General features: G+C 40.3%; 1 protein-coding gene across 8 annotated transcripts in view; it reads left to right on the top strand.

Annotated features, from left to right (window-relative positions):
- Nucleotides 1-14,839, top strand: part of wdr93 (WD repeat domain 93) — a 129,992-nt gene that overhangs the window by 11,462 nt on the left and 103,691 nt on the right. For all 8 annotated transcript variants that reach the window (XR_011348652.1, XR_011348653.1, XR_011348651.1 and 5 more), the window contains exons 6-12: nt 3,044-3,147; nt 6,624-6,705; nt 9,377-9,557; nt 10,007-10,077; nt 12,163-12,252; nt 14,299-14,430; nt 14,555-14,750. Coding sequence is in view for 2 of the 8 variants with exons in the window: in XM_069910819.1 (XP_069766920.1) it covers nt 3,044-3,147; nt 6,624-6,705; nt 9,377-9,557; nt 10,007-10,077; nt 12,163-12,252; nt 14,299-14,430; nt 14,555-14,750 (856 nt within the window). In the remaining 6 variants the exon portion in view is untranslated. The remainder of the gene's footprint in view (nt 1-3,043; nt 3,148-6,623; nt 6,706-9,376; nt 9,558-10,006; nt 10,078-12,162; nt 12,253-14,298; nt 14,431-14,554; nt 14,751-14,839) is intronic.

Here is a 14,839-nt window from a genome sequence, read left to right on the forward strand (position 1 = left end):
AAACATTCATATTATAAAATAAAATTTTAAAATAGTACATGAAAAGTAAGGCAGTGTATTTGATTAATTGATTATACAGCAATCTGATGGCAGCGGGGCAGAAGCTGTCCTTATGTCGCTGATTGGTCATCTTTAGGCTCCTGTACCTTTTACCCGATGGTAGCAGAGTGAAGAGGGCATGGCCTGGGTGGTGGGGGTCTTTGAGGATGGAGATTGCTTTTTTAAGACACCGCCTCATGTAGATGTCCTCGATGGAGTGAAGGCTGGTGCCTGTGATGTCACAGGCCGAGCTCTTGTCCTGAGAGTTGGTACTTCTGTACAAGACAGTGATGCAACCAACCTGAATGCTCTTCATGGTACACCTGTAAAAGTTTTCGAGAGTCTTCGGTGACATTCCGAATCTCCTTCTTCATGATTGCATCGACATGGAAACTCAAGGACAGACTCTCAGAGATGTTAATACCCAGGAATTTGAAGCTCTTGTCCCTCTCCACTACTGAGTCCTTGAGAACTTGGTCGTGTTCCTGACTTCCTCCTGAAGTCCACAATTATTTCTTGGTTTTGTTAACGTTGAACACAAGATTGTTGGGGTGACACCACTCCACGAGCTGATCCGTCTCCTTCCTGGACCCTTTCTCTGTGCTGTTTGTGATTCTGCCGACAACTGTGGTGTAATTGACAAATATGTAGGTAGCAATGGAATTGAGTAGAATAATGAGTAGAGCAGTGGGCTCAGCACGCATCCTTGAGGTGCGCCTGTGTTGATAGTCAGGGAGGAGAAGAGGTTGTTTCCAATTCATACTGACCGTGGTCTTCTGATGAGGAAGTCAAGGATCCAGTTGCAGAGGCCCAGAGTTTGTAGCTTCTTGTCCAACACTGAGGGAATTGAAAGCTAAGCTGTAGTCAATGGAGATCAGCTAAATGCATCAGTTGCTGTTTACGAGGTGATACAAAGCTGAGTAGAGAGACAGCAAGATCGCGTCTGTTGTGGAGCAATTGTGATGATGGGCGAAATGCAGTGGGTCCAAACCTTTGTTTAGTTACGTGTTAATTCTAGCCATGATTAGACTCTCAAAGCATTTCATCACAGTAGAAGTTAGTGCTACTGGGCAGCTCCCTCTGCTCTTCTTGGCCATTGGGATGATTGATACCCTTTTGAAGCAGCTGAGTGAATGTCCGTGAACATTCCGGTGCAGATTTTCAGTACCTTGCCAAATACGCCATCAGGACCTGACACTTGCGATATTCTGACGTCATCCTCACGAACAGATATCACACGATCCTCAGCCTTTGCAGGGATTTTAGTAGGCCCTGTTTAGTTCTCCTTCTCAAAGTGGGCATAGAAGATGTTCAGCTCATTAGGTAATGAAGCATCACAGCCATCTATAGTTTTCGCCCTCACTTAGTAGGCTGTAATGGTCTGCACTCCCTGACTTAGCTGGTGTGTCTCTGTCGTTAGCTTCCTCTAGAATTGCCATTTGGTTTCAGAGATGGCATTCCACAGGTCATATCTGGACTTCTTATAGAGATCTAGATCCATGGCCTTAAACGCCCTTGATCTCGCCCTCAGCATTCAAGGCCTCTGATTCATCCAAAGCTTCTGGTTGGGAAACACCCAGTATGTGCACACACTCGTCCACACAGGGCTTGATAATGTTGGTGACACATCAAAATTAAGCCAAAAAGTCCAACTAACATTATTTTCACATAAACTGCTATAGTATAATTTCTAGCTCAAAAGTTGTTCAATTATTATAGGTAATCTAAAACAATACAGCATAGAAGGAATTGGGGTACACACTAGATATTACAGGAGCTGGAATCTGGAGTTAAAAAAATCAGCTGGAGGAACCCCTGATAAAAGGTACCAGTCCAAAACATTGACTATTCTTATTCTCCCACTGATTTTGTTGAACCCAGTGAGGGCCTCCAGCAGATTGATTTTTGAATAGAAAGAAGCTGCTTAGCCAAAGCTAAAATATTGCTTAGAGATATGATAGGGTTCTATATCAATCCATTGTTTCTATGACTTCGCATTCAATATTAAACTCACCTATTTGAAAAGACTCAAATCAATGAGGGGGGTCTCTGCTTTTGACATACATACAGCATGGTATAGGCCTTTATGTTGCCAATTACACCCAAATGATCTTCTACCCTGATGCGCTCTGAAGAGTGGGAGGAAACCGGAGCTCCTGGTGGAAACCCAGACAGACACAGGAAGAATGTACAAGCTCCTTGTCAACAGAATTGAATTCAGAACCCAATCACTGGCACTGAAACAGTGTTTCTCTAAATGTTCATCCAACCATGCTGCCCAAGGCAGAGTTAATCCTTAATCGGATCATATCTGGGACATGACTGTGGTCTTATTTTTCCTTCACAATACTAAGCAAGTCTAATGTTAAATCCACAAGATCTGAAGGCAAAATAGAAATGAACCTGGAACCGTTTTTCTGTATGGTTAAGCGTTAACTTTTTAAAATCAAAACAATGACAGAAGGGATAACAATATCATGCATTATTGCATTGCGTAGTGTAAAGAAACTATTCCTTCTAACTTTTCCTAGTTCGGAATATTTTATCCTTCTTCATTACAGGAAAAGTTCAAATGAAAAATACTGTGAGATTGATTATCCATTAAAAAAGTATATCAGGGCCTGCATTTCAAATTTCATCTAGAAAATTGCATTTTTGGCAATGCATGTGATTTTGTTTTATCAGCTTTGACTTAACCATATAACCATTTAACCACTTACGGAGCGGAAACAGGCCATGTTGGCCTTTCGAGTCTGCACTGGTTCACTGATTTTGTGCGCCCTCTTCAGGCATTGGTCCCAGTAGATATTCATTTAATAACGATGGGCGAATTCAATGCAGGTGGAATCAGATAATAGCAAAACTATGAGCAAACAGATTGGCTGTCTGTGTACCAAAAATAGTAAAACTTGACGATACTGGATTTATTAAGAAAAGACAAACACGTGCAAGCTTTGCTGACACTGTAAGGTGACTTATTTCTCCTTTTTATTTCTTAATTGAGGCAAAGGTGAATCTTGGCTAGAAGTGTATCGATTGATGAAAGACAGTTGGGTTCAAGACCTAGACCAATTTGTAAAGCTGGTGGAACTTAATGAGCCAACAGAGGTAAGTAATAAGACATCAACAGAGGACTATAATTTATTTTTTAGGTTGTTCCTCAATAGCAGAATATCATTTTCAGGTTGTTCCTCAATGACATAATATCATTCAACTGCAGGGATTATATGGCATGCAAACTTTATTCCAAAGGAAAAGACAGATTGACATTTAGAGTTTCCTGTTTTTTGTTGAATTAAACAGCTGCTATGTGTAGCACATCACTAATTGGATAACCTGTCATAAATCAGGAAATAGCAAAAAATTCTGATTTTAACAAAAGAAGGTTGATTTTTTTTAAAAAGATCACAAAATAAAGGAACAGAAGTAGGCAATTTGGCCCATCGAGTCTGCTCCACTACTCCACTAAATGAGCTATAACCCATTCCATCCTGTTTCTTGTATGAAAATTTAAAAGCAGTATCTGGCACCTATGGGGATTGATAGATGCCGGATAAATATATCTTCCGGTTACTTGAGATTGCATGTTGTGCGATTGGTGAACTAACAGCGAGGCACACCAATTTTACACCTGTGATTTTTACCTATTTATTCTCCGCAATTTTTTTTTTGCTGGTTGCTTGAATTCCAGATAACGGGTTTTACTGTTATTTCTGATGGCAGATTCATGTAGAGATTGTAGCTGTTGAATCAATTCTGGTATGAAGCCTGAGAAGGATGCCATATCCTGAATGAAATCCCCATGTAGCAGCTGCAGAAAAGGCTGCCATGAGGAAAAACCCATTAGTTTGTCATGTAGTTAGTTTGCTTGAACAAGCTTTTTCCCCATTTCTCCTGTGATCCCCTACTCAGGTGCATGTAGTTGGAGATTGCAACATGTGTATGTACAGTAAATGATTAGTATTTTCAAAATGCTCTGCTTTAATTTCAAAAACTAATAAATTGACCAATTAATTGACAAAATAACCTGACTCAGACAACATGAGTTCGTGAACGATGATAGTTATTTATTCCTACTTTGCCAAGCTCTAGGAAAACTACCCTATTCAGTAGAAAAGCTATTTAATGTATCCCCTAAGGCACACATGTCAAACTCTGGCCCACGGGCCAAATTTGGCCCGCGATATAATTATATTTGGCCTGCAAGATCATTTCAAAAATGTATTAGAGGTGGCCCGCCCTGCAGCGAGAGCCGATGCTGTTTTTTGGTAATGTCACCCCCACCATCCTCCCCCTTCATTGCACATCCTTCCCCATTGTAACACGAGAAATTGTAACACGAGAAGTCTGTCGATGTCATCAGCCGGCAAGCCAGTTGGAAGGCTCCCCGTACAACCAGTCACTTCTCCCACCTGTCGAGCGGTGTGGCGGATGGGCGAGCGCCTGTGATTTCCTGTCGGCGCGACGGGCATGGCAGGCTGCGCACGGCCCCCGGGCAGCGCGAGCCCCGCGCGACTGGCACCGGATGGCCCTTCCACAGCACGAGCGCACTTCTCCCGGTCGCCACGGCCTTCAGCGCTTGCACCTGCGCGGACCCCAGGGACGGCTGGTTCAGCCCTGCACGTGAAGAGAGAGATGGTGGCTGTCCGCAAAGGCTGATCGGCAGCGCGCTGGGCCTGAGTGGGTGGGTAAGCAGGGGTGGGCAGAGGGTGTAGGTGAGGAGTAATGGGCAGGGGAAGTTATGGTGGTGCGAGGGGCAGTTAGAGGGAGGGATGAGTAGAAGGAGGGGTGGATAGGGAAGAGGTATAAGGGGAGGGGCAGAGCGAGTAGGGGAGGGGGTGATTAGAGGGTGAGAGACGGGTAGAGGGAGGAACAGGTTGAGGGGAGAGGCAGTAGAGGGGCGTGTATAGGATGGGGTGGGTAGAGGCAGAGCGAGTGGAGTGAGGGGTGAGTAGAGGTTGGGTAAAGGACTGGTCAGGTAGAGGGATGGAGGGTCGAGGGTGAATAGAGGCCTAGAGCCTGAGGAGTGAGCAGGAAATGCTGAGTCCTGATGCAGGCCAAAATGGACACAGCCTGTGAATGCTGACTACATCTCCACAGGGACCAAATAGGTTTCCCTCAGGTGAAGCAAAGGGTGAACTTGAGTTACCTACTCCTGACCTGTAACATTATCCTTCTAAAGTTATATCCTAAAGTTTAACATTACATATGTTGAAAGAAGAGAAAACATGCAGATGTTGTTGAAAATTTTCAATAAATATTTAGTTCGGCCCTCGACTTAGTCCAAGTTTTTAATTTTGGCCCTCGGTGAATTTGAGTTTGACACCCCTGCTCTAAGGCTATGTCCTTCTGTCAGTGATCATCAGCTGTTGTCTTTGAAAATGTTTTTTAACTGAATTGGGGCTAAGTTGTTCGAAGATGAGAGGACATTTCAAATGTGCTTCCAGTTGTTGCTGTGATTGTTGATGATGCTACATGTTAAAACAGAAAATTTGCTTTGTCAGCTTCACTCATTGCTTGCTAATTTGCTTTTGTGCCATATAATCTGTCTTTTACCAAATCAAAATCTGTTCTATGTTAAAATGTACTGTGTAAGCAGTCCAGATTTGTTTATTTTGCACCTTCCAAATTAAGGTGCAAGATTTTAGTTATTGCAGTTTAAAACAGATCCACATGAAGAAGACAAAATGAAAATTCCTTTTATATTTTATAATTTCTTCCTTGCTGTACCTTGCTTTCCCCCCCCCCCCCCCTTCAAGGGGCTCTGTTCAGAGGATGATAGTGTAAAGCAAAAAAAATTGAGCATTTTTGCACAATTGGCTATTCCTGAAGTCTTCTGATGCTCGAGTCTTTCAAAGATTACAAAACACTTGGTACACTATTATCTTGATCTTCTGTTTAAGATTTTTCCAAGTCATAAAAACTAGCAGGAAGAAATGATTTATTTCTTTTGATTCAATTCATTTGTGATTTGTAAGTATTTTATACCGTACACAGTGAATACTTATGTAAACATCGTAACCACGTAAAAGTTGACCCCTCCTTTTATTGGATCAAAAATCTGGTATTTTCCTTATATCACATTAAAAGTCAACCACCCCCCCCCCCCCCCCCCCACCCCCCAATTTTTGGCCCTGGCTGCCCGCTGTTGAGTTGGTAAAGTGGGAGACGAGTCTGGATACAAGTGTTACAATGCCTCAACCACAAACTCTCACTGAGGCCCTGGCACCAGACATTGAAGCTCCCAGTACTCTCCTAGGCTCCAGCTGCCTGCCCTTAAGCATGGCCACACCACACAGTCCTGGCCGGCCGCCCATCGGAACTCCTGGCACCGTGAATGTCAAAAGTGGTATTCACGTAATAGTTAAAAAATGGTCAAAAAACTTGACTTTTACACGTGTATATGGTACATGGTTATTTCTGGGGCATAATGGGCAATACCACATTAACAGTTTCATAGATAGAATTTATTTGGTCTGATTAGTCTACCTAGAATTAAAAAATAAGAATTTTAAATAGATTTTTTAAAAATAAATCACGATACATACATATATAGATATTAAGTGTGTGTAATTTCATTTTAGCAAATGGATCCACCAAATCTGCAAGATATTAAATTTACACCTCCAGTTCTGGTGTTGAAAGTAAGACCCCAACAGATCACAGGTACATATCAAAATTATTTCTGAGCTAATACTTACAGATGTTTTTTTTAATCAATCATGAAAATGTCCTTATAATCAGGAATACTCCATGGGATTTCCCATGTGTGGCAAATGATGAAAAGGTTGCCCAGTAATTTTATTGATTAAAGTCACATTTAATTTTGGTTCTCCCTGACTTTGTGGAAAGAGTTGGTATCAGCAAAAAAATATACTGTGAGCTAGGAAAGGGAATATATTCAGACAACAATGCACTAACATAACACTATATGTCAAGGATAGAAAGTTACATCCACTTTTACATCTGCTCTCAGTTCTGGGTTTGGTTTTGAAAAATAGTGTCCAATTAAGAGCTTACAGCAGAATGCAAAACAATGTATGTAAAAGAGATAAAGTTACAGGAGTTCAGAGTGTGGGTTTTGGTTCAAAACATTGGGACTGTCTATTGCCTTCCTTGGATGCTGACTTTTGTAAGTTTCTCCAGTTTTCCAGCATTTTTCTTTTTTGCGTAAAATACATATATCCATGATTTTTTTATTGAATGTATTTCAGAACATACAAAAAATATATTGTCTAACCATTTTATCATCCTTTGATTGTCGCGCTTGGGTAACAGAGAACATTGACTTACATTAAACAACCTAAACTTTTATTTCTATGCCATTTGGATGTTGTAAGCAGAAAGATATGCTATTAATTGGTAATTATTAGTCAAAAAAATAATTTTGTAAACTCTTTATTGTTTCCATTTTTCAACTTTAATTTACAGGAAAAGGACAAAAATGTAATCTTTAAAATGTGAATCCAAGCCCACGCTCTGAACTCCAAGGCTTTATTAGTGTAATTCATTAAATCATAGAATGGTTACAATACTGAAGGAAGTATTCCACTAGCACTCCATCAGAGCAACTACTTTGTTGTACGAATTGGCTGTAGCCGTGAAAAGTTTTCTTAATGCCATAGTTTTGCGATTTCTTCTTGAAATGGAACTTGTTTCCACCACGTGTGCAGAACATTACTGATTCTGAGAGCATATTGCCTAAAAAATGTTTTTCCTCATGATCCTCTTAATTCTCTACCTCTTTATTTTATTACCTGTGAACTTTTGTTCTCAACCTTTTGCCCACATATCTCATCATTTTATAAACTTCTATCAAATTACCTTCCTGGCTTCTCTTCTCCAAAGAAAACAATCCCAATCTTTTCAATTTATCAGTCTAAATGCAGTTCCACATCCCAGAAACCATTCTCATAAGTTTTTAATGGATTCTCTCTAATGCCCTCTCATGTGGCAACAAAAATTGAACTCATTACTCCAAATATTTTATAAAGGCTTATCAAGATTTTGCAGGCTGAGAATTACATATGCCTTATTAACTCTATTTTCAACCTGTCATGTACACAGGGCCCTCCACTCCTGTGCCTATTTTAGAACAGTATCATTTTTTTAAAATTGTTTTTTTTTCGATATACAGCACGGTAATTGGCCATTTTGATCCAAGAGTCCATGCCACCCAATTAACATCGAAATAACCTGCATGGTAGGAGGAAACCGTAGTCCCTGGGGAAAACCCATGTAGACACAGGTAGAACGCACAAACACCTTAAAGACAACGGGGGATTTGAACCTCAGTCCCGATTGCTAGCTCTCGAAAGATGTTGCGCTAACTGCAGCACCAACTCATATTTTATATTGTTTCTCATTATTCCTACCCAAATGCATGAATTGTAAATGAGACATGAGGTTGTAGTTCTTATAGTCATGCCATAGGGGTGGAACTGAAATGTCCCATGTCCAGCTAAATGTGTGGCTTCTGTTATGTTTTTATGCATTAGCACTCAAATGGGACCCACAGCCTTCCTGTTTGCTTACTGCAAAATTCTGACTCTGTGACAGCTTACAAAAGACTTGTATTACTGTGTACGTTGAATGCTCTCTGCAGCTTTCTCTGTGAGTCATGGTGTTTTTATTTTGGTGAAGTTTCACCCACCATCAAGCAAAAATCAATAGGTGGGAATTTTATATTTTTTAAATGTAGACATTCAACACGGTAACAGGCCATTTTGCCCCACGAATCCATGCCACCCAATTTATACCCAATTAACCTCCAGCCCCTGTATGTTTTGAATGATGGGAGGAAATCAGAGCCCCCAGAGAAAGCCTACGCTGAGATGGGGAGAATGTACAAACTCCTTACAGACAGCGTGGCATTCGAACCCCGGTCCCGATCACTGGCGCTGTATCTGCGTTGCGCTAAATCTAAAGAAAAATTATAAAACTTTGGAAAGGGCAGATCAGTCAAGAAATAGATAGCTATTTAAGTCATTGGTCTTCCTCCGAACAGAGGAAGAATACAAATTAAGAGGTTGTAAAAATAAAACCAAATACTAGGAGAAAATATGTCATCTGTGGTTAGTTGAAGGGTAGAGGAATGCATCATTCCTCAAACATTCCTTTCCTTTGTCACACTATTTTCATGTATATTGGAAAATAAATGATATACCAGAGGGTGTATGTGGATGAATTCAGAATGGGAAACATCAAATATCAAGAAACAGCAGGTAATAATTTCCAGACTCAATGGAATGGCTAAATAAACATTTTTTTCAACTTTGTCATTGAACTGATCATAAATCTACATCAAATTGAGATCTGTACTTTGCTTTTCATATAGATTGCCTTTGGAAAAATCCACTTGATGCCATTCAGAAGCTTGACGATGGAAGTATTATTGGTACAGGTCAAAACCATGTTATTACTGCACATCAGTGGAATGAAGAACAGAAAGTATTTGAAGAAATGTATGAGAATTATCTATCCAAAGACAGCAGAGAAGAAAGTGAAGAGAAACAAAGGTTTTTTTAAACATTAGCATCAAAGCAACTGAATTATAAGAAATAAAAGGTGTCAACGCCACAGCGCCCGCGATTGGGACCGGACGGAGGTTTGAGTCCCACGCTGGCTGTAAGGAGTTTGTACATTTTCCCCACGTCTGCGTGGGTTTTCTCCTGGCCTCCGGTTTCCTCCCACCATTCAAAACATACTGGGGTGTAGGTTAATGGGGTGTAAATTGGGCAGCGTGAACTTGTGGGCCGAAATGGCCCGTTACCGCGCTGTATGTCTAAATTCGATTTGCAGCAACAATGTAGTTACTGGAGAACTAAAATTGGAAATATGTACAAAGAGCAATTTTAATGCATTCACCAAATACCATAACTGGATGAATTTTTTGAATACTTCTTTGCTCTTTTAAGTAATTATTATATGTCTACCATAGTACATAAATGCTTTTCAAATGTTTCAGTCAACCAACATTTCATTTTCTAAACCTTGGAAGATTACTTCCAGTGGGACTGGAGCAGAAAACTCAAGCTGGTAAGATACCCCGTTTTTTCTTTCCTGATTTTACAAACCAAAATGATTTCCTTTTATTTGTCTCCCTTTTGCATAGGTGTAGCTAATGCTAAGGTTTAATGATGCCTTCCCTTGGACTTAGCAGGGTTGTTTCCTTCCATTCACAAGGAAATGTCGGACAATAGCCGAGAAAAAAATGTTTTTCAGACTTCAGATTTATTGTCAGAGTACATACATGAGATTCTTTTTCTCCATGGGCACGGCAGAATTACCACGAATTGGTCGTGCAAAAAATAAACAACACAGCGTAAACAAAAAAACTGTAGACAGATAATGAATGTAAACAAACTGACTGTCCAATACAGAGAGAACAAAAAGGAAATTAATAAAATGCACAAGTAAGAGACCTTAAATGAGTCTCTGATTGAGTTTGCTATTGAGGAGCTTAACGATTCACCTTCATTGTCTTGATTTGGCCTCCAAACATGGCATCTGAAAATGGGAGCCCAGTGGCTTGCAAAGTCGACGAGTATTTCATCGCATGCTTGTTTTGAACTGCTGAATTTCTCTCGCACTTTTATGTACTGCAATATTGTGACATTTTACCACACATGTAGAGACCATGTTTTGCAGTTTTGTTTGTTTGACTCCTGTGTTTGTCAAGGTGAGGAATATTAGTACAAGGAATAAAACTCTGCACAGTCAGCTGCTTCAGATCAGTAGAATCAAGAAAGACAAATTAATCAACACCCAGACCTCCTCCCTCAACACCATTGGGGCCCCAAACACCCCTTCCAAGTGAAACAGCACTTTATTGAGAATCTGTAGGGGTTGCATCTGACGCAACCAATGTGGCTTCTACATCAAGGAGACTAGATTCAGACTGGAAAATCATTCCCAGCAACTTCGCTCTGTCTGCTCCAACAGCAAGGCCTCCCAGTGGGCACCCATTTCAATTCTACACACCATTCCCACATCAGCATGTCTGTCCATAGCCTCATACACTGCCAAATCGAGGCTACCCATAAACTGAAGGAACAGCACTTGTACTTTGTCTGGGCCCTCCAAATAGACAGTATTAATATTGACCTCCATTTTCTGTTAAACCCCTCTGTCTGCTTTCCCTCAGCTGCACACAACCTTCTCTCCATTTATTTCCTGTCTCTGAATTTATCCAGCATTTTCATGAATTGCTGTCAACCCCAGCTTTTGCAAGCTTTCTTGTATGACTTATTCAACAATCCCAAGCTTTGAAAGAACTTGACTATTACAAAAATTTCTCAAACTCCCCATTTGCTATCCTGAGGGTGGGGTATGATCATTTATTCATTATTAGTTTATGGGGAATCTTGGCACAGCATTATGATGTGGGTCTATTTTCTGTGAATATCGATTAAGTTTTCAAAGTTTGCTTTGAACAGCATCCTGCATTTGTCAATCTAGGTCCTAAGTTACAATAACAACCCCCAATCACTCTTACTACAAATTCTTGATGGAGTAAATTGGATCAAAAAATCATATTCCAAATGTTAGCTCATCAAAATTAATGCACTAAGTTTCACTAAAATATTACTATGATGGGTTTTGAAATGAACAAGCAAGTTCCGTGGTGAAGGAGACCACAGAAATGGGGCTTAAATGAAATAACTTGGAAGGTAATGGTGAGGTGACCCCAAGGTTTGGGTGGCACAATTGGTGTAACGGTTCGCGCAACACTTTTACAGCACCAGCGATCGGGACTGGGGTTCAAATCCTGTGGTGTCTGAAAGCAGTTTGCATGCTCTTCCTCTGTCTGTGTGTGGGTTTTCCCTGGAGGCTCCAGTTTCCTCCCACTGTTGGATATGTACTGGGGGTGTAGGTTATTAGGTGTAAATTGGGCGTCACGGTTTTGGCCAAAGTGGCCTGTTACTGAGGTGCATGTCTAAAAATCTAAATAAAAGCCACTAGGAGAATGATAGCACCTGAAAGTCCAACTGAGGAGTCCTTTTTAAAAGACATTTATTCTAAAGTTATTTTTAACTTTATAGGCTGTGCTTGGAAATTCATGGAAAGATTTGTCCATGTTTTTGCAGAATAACGAACTGATCTCTCCAACATTGCTTCTAGGTCTTCCCAATGACTTGTGTGTGTGGTGGAATGGCAGCCATATTCTATTTCATTACATACTGAAAATACCAGGACCAAAAGAAAAGATAGGTGTGTGTACTAATCCACGAATAAAACAGAATGTCTTGATATCCACTTAAAATATGTACATAAAGAACTTCCCTTCAGTCGTATTTAATAGACAAAGTTTCTGAGTAAGTTACACAGTTAACTTCAATTTCAAGTTTATTTATCATTCAATTGTACAAGTAAAACCTGACGAAATGATGTTTTCCGGTCCTCGATGCAAAACATTGCAAACACAGATACAGACAGAGTACACATATGGAAAACTGATAAATATGCACAGTACCTGTATACAAATATTAACACAAATAAATATTATTGTCAAATAGATAGTAGAGCAACAGAGGGTTTGTGTGAGCGGTGCATCAGTCATTCAGCGTTCTCACTGCTCGTGGGAAGGAGCTGGTTCTCAGCCTGGTGGTTCTGGCTCTGATGCTCCTGTATCTCTTTCCTGTCAGGAGTAGCTGGAAGATGCTGAGTGCAGGGAGGTAGGGACCCTCACTGATTTAGGCAAAAGTCTGTTAAATCACATCGATGAGGAGCGATGGAGACTCCAGTGATCCTCTCTGTTGCTCTTATCGTCCTATGGATTAACCTCCATCTGATGCTCTATAGCAACTGTACTATACTGAGATGTAGCCAATCAGAACAATCTTGTTAGAGCTCCTGTAGAAAGTTGACAGGTTGGTGGCCAGTAGCCTTGCCCACCTTAGTTTTCTCAGGAAATGCAGTCGTTGTTGCATCTTCCTGACAAGTAAGGAGATGATTTGTGTCCAGGATAGGTCACTTCTTAAATGGACTCTGAGGAACTTAGTGCTCTCTACTCTCTCCACTACCGAGCTATTAATGTGCAGTGAAGGTTGGTGTCCCTGGTCCTACTACTTCATCTTGTCCATGTTGCACCATTTCACAAAATTTTCTTTGTCAAAGTTATTCTTAAGGCTCTTCCTTTTCTCCTTTATCTCCTCAACTCTATTGAAATAATTTCAAAATGTATTACAATTGTTTGATGCTAAGTTTCCACCTTATTACAGACATTTTGGTTCATAGAAAAATCTCATCAAGGATTCCTGATATGGTTTCACTGTTTGTTCTCCAGGGCAACCATGTAACTCACTAGTCTTCTTTAAATTGTACGAGGGATCTTCAATAACCACCCAAGAAGAAAAATTGTTTATTGGTCTATTATCTCACAGGAACTCCAATGCAACACTTCTCCCACTCCCAGTCTTGCTCTAAACTTATATTCAACTGTAATCACTTATTGAAGTCTATGTCTATGAGCTGAATCCTCTCTAACCTGGGGACAAAAGTGTTCAAAATGCCTCCAATTTACCTGCCATAAGGGATGACCAGTTCCACTCATGAGTTCACATGGTAGAAAATCTACCCTCTTTGGTAGGACAGAAGATGGTAAATAGTTGTGCCAGTCCATTATGTACTCAAGTTTTTGACAAGGTGGTAGGCCAGCCCAAAGTTAGAGCCCATGGGACTACGACTGTCTGGCAAATTAAGAATACAGTTAGAGTTTGGAATATGTTGCCTGAAGATGTTGAAGGCAGAATGGAGTGGAGGAAGATATTGAAACAAAATTTAAGAAGTATCTGGACAAGTATCTGAATCAGCAAAGTATAGACGGTCTAAATGGGTAAATGGGATTAGAGCAGATAGGCACCTTGCGCAGTATGGATATAACGGGCCGATGAGCATGTTCTTAGTACAATTCTACCACCCTTGCTCTGAAATTCTTTCAATTGAAGCCAGCAGAACAACCATGACACGGTGAATTGGAATACATTTCTAGGTATCTGAAACTATGATTTAGATTTTTATAACAATTTAGACTCTTGAAACTTCTTCAAGCCATTAAACTCCTTATCACACCCTCCTTGCTTATTTTTCTTTTAATCATTTTTATTTGAGCTTTTGATTTTGTTCTCAATTTAGTATATATTTGGCTCTATTCTATATCAAAGTAAATGTGGCCTCTTAAGATTTCTTTAAAGGCCTTGATTTAATGTGTAAAAACAGGAGTGCGTGACTAACTTCCATGTTTCTGCTGTTTGACAGAACTAGAGCCAAAAGCTAACATTGTTTGGCCCAATGCTTCTCTAATCACTTGTTCTGCTGTGGACGTTTGTGCATCTCTCTTGGTTATTGGCCTTACAGATGGGACAGTGACAGTTTGGGATTTGTACATGGGTAAGTATTTACCTCTATATTGGGGTATGTCATTAGCTGTAACCGATTTTTGTCTTTATAACTCCTCATTGATTAATGTTGGTTTGTTATTAAGAGCCAAGCTTTTGTCTTTTTTTTCTCCCAGGCATCCCAATAACAGTCTTGCCAGTTTCAGTTAACAGTGCCATCAAGAGTGTGCATATTCTAGAGTCCAGTGCTCCACCTGCATCATTGAATGGACATTCAAAACCGCAGGTATTGGCAACCAGCAAAAGTGGTGCACTTTACCTCCTTCCAGCCGCTGCATACACGGAAGGGACCGTTACCACATTAAGAGAGAGGTGAGTTATTGCTATTATCGATGTCATATTTTATTTCAATCTTCACTGAACATAAGTTAGTTTTACTTTGCTCTTTGTTGAAAATATTT

The sequence above is a fragment of the Narcine bancroftii genome, chromosome 14 (genome assembly GCF_036971445.1).
Source record: "Narcine bancroftii isolate sNarBan1 chromosome 14, sNarBan1.hap1, whole genome shotgun sequence".
NCBI lineage: Eukaryota > Metazoa > Chordata > Chondrichthyes > Torpediniformes > Narcinidae > Narcine > Narcine bancroftii.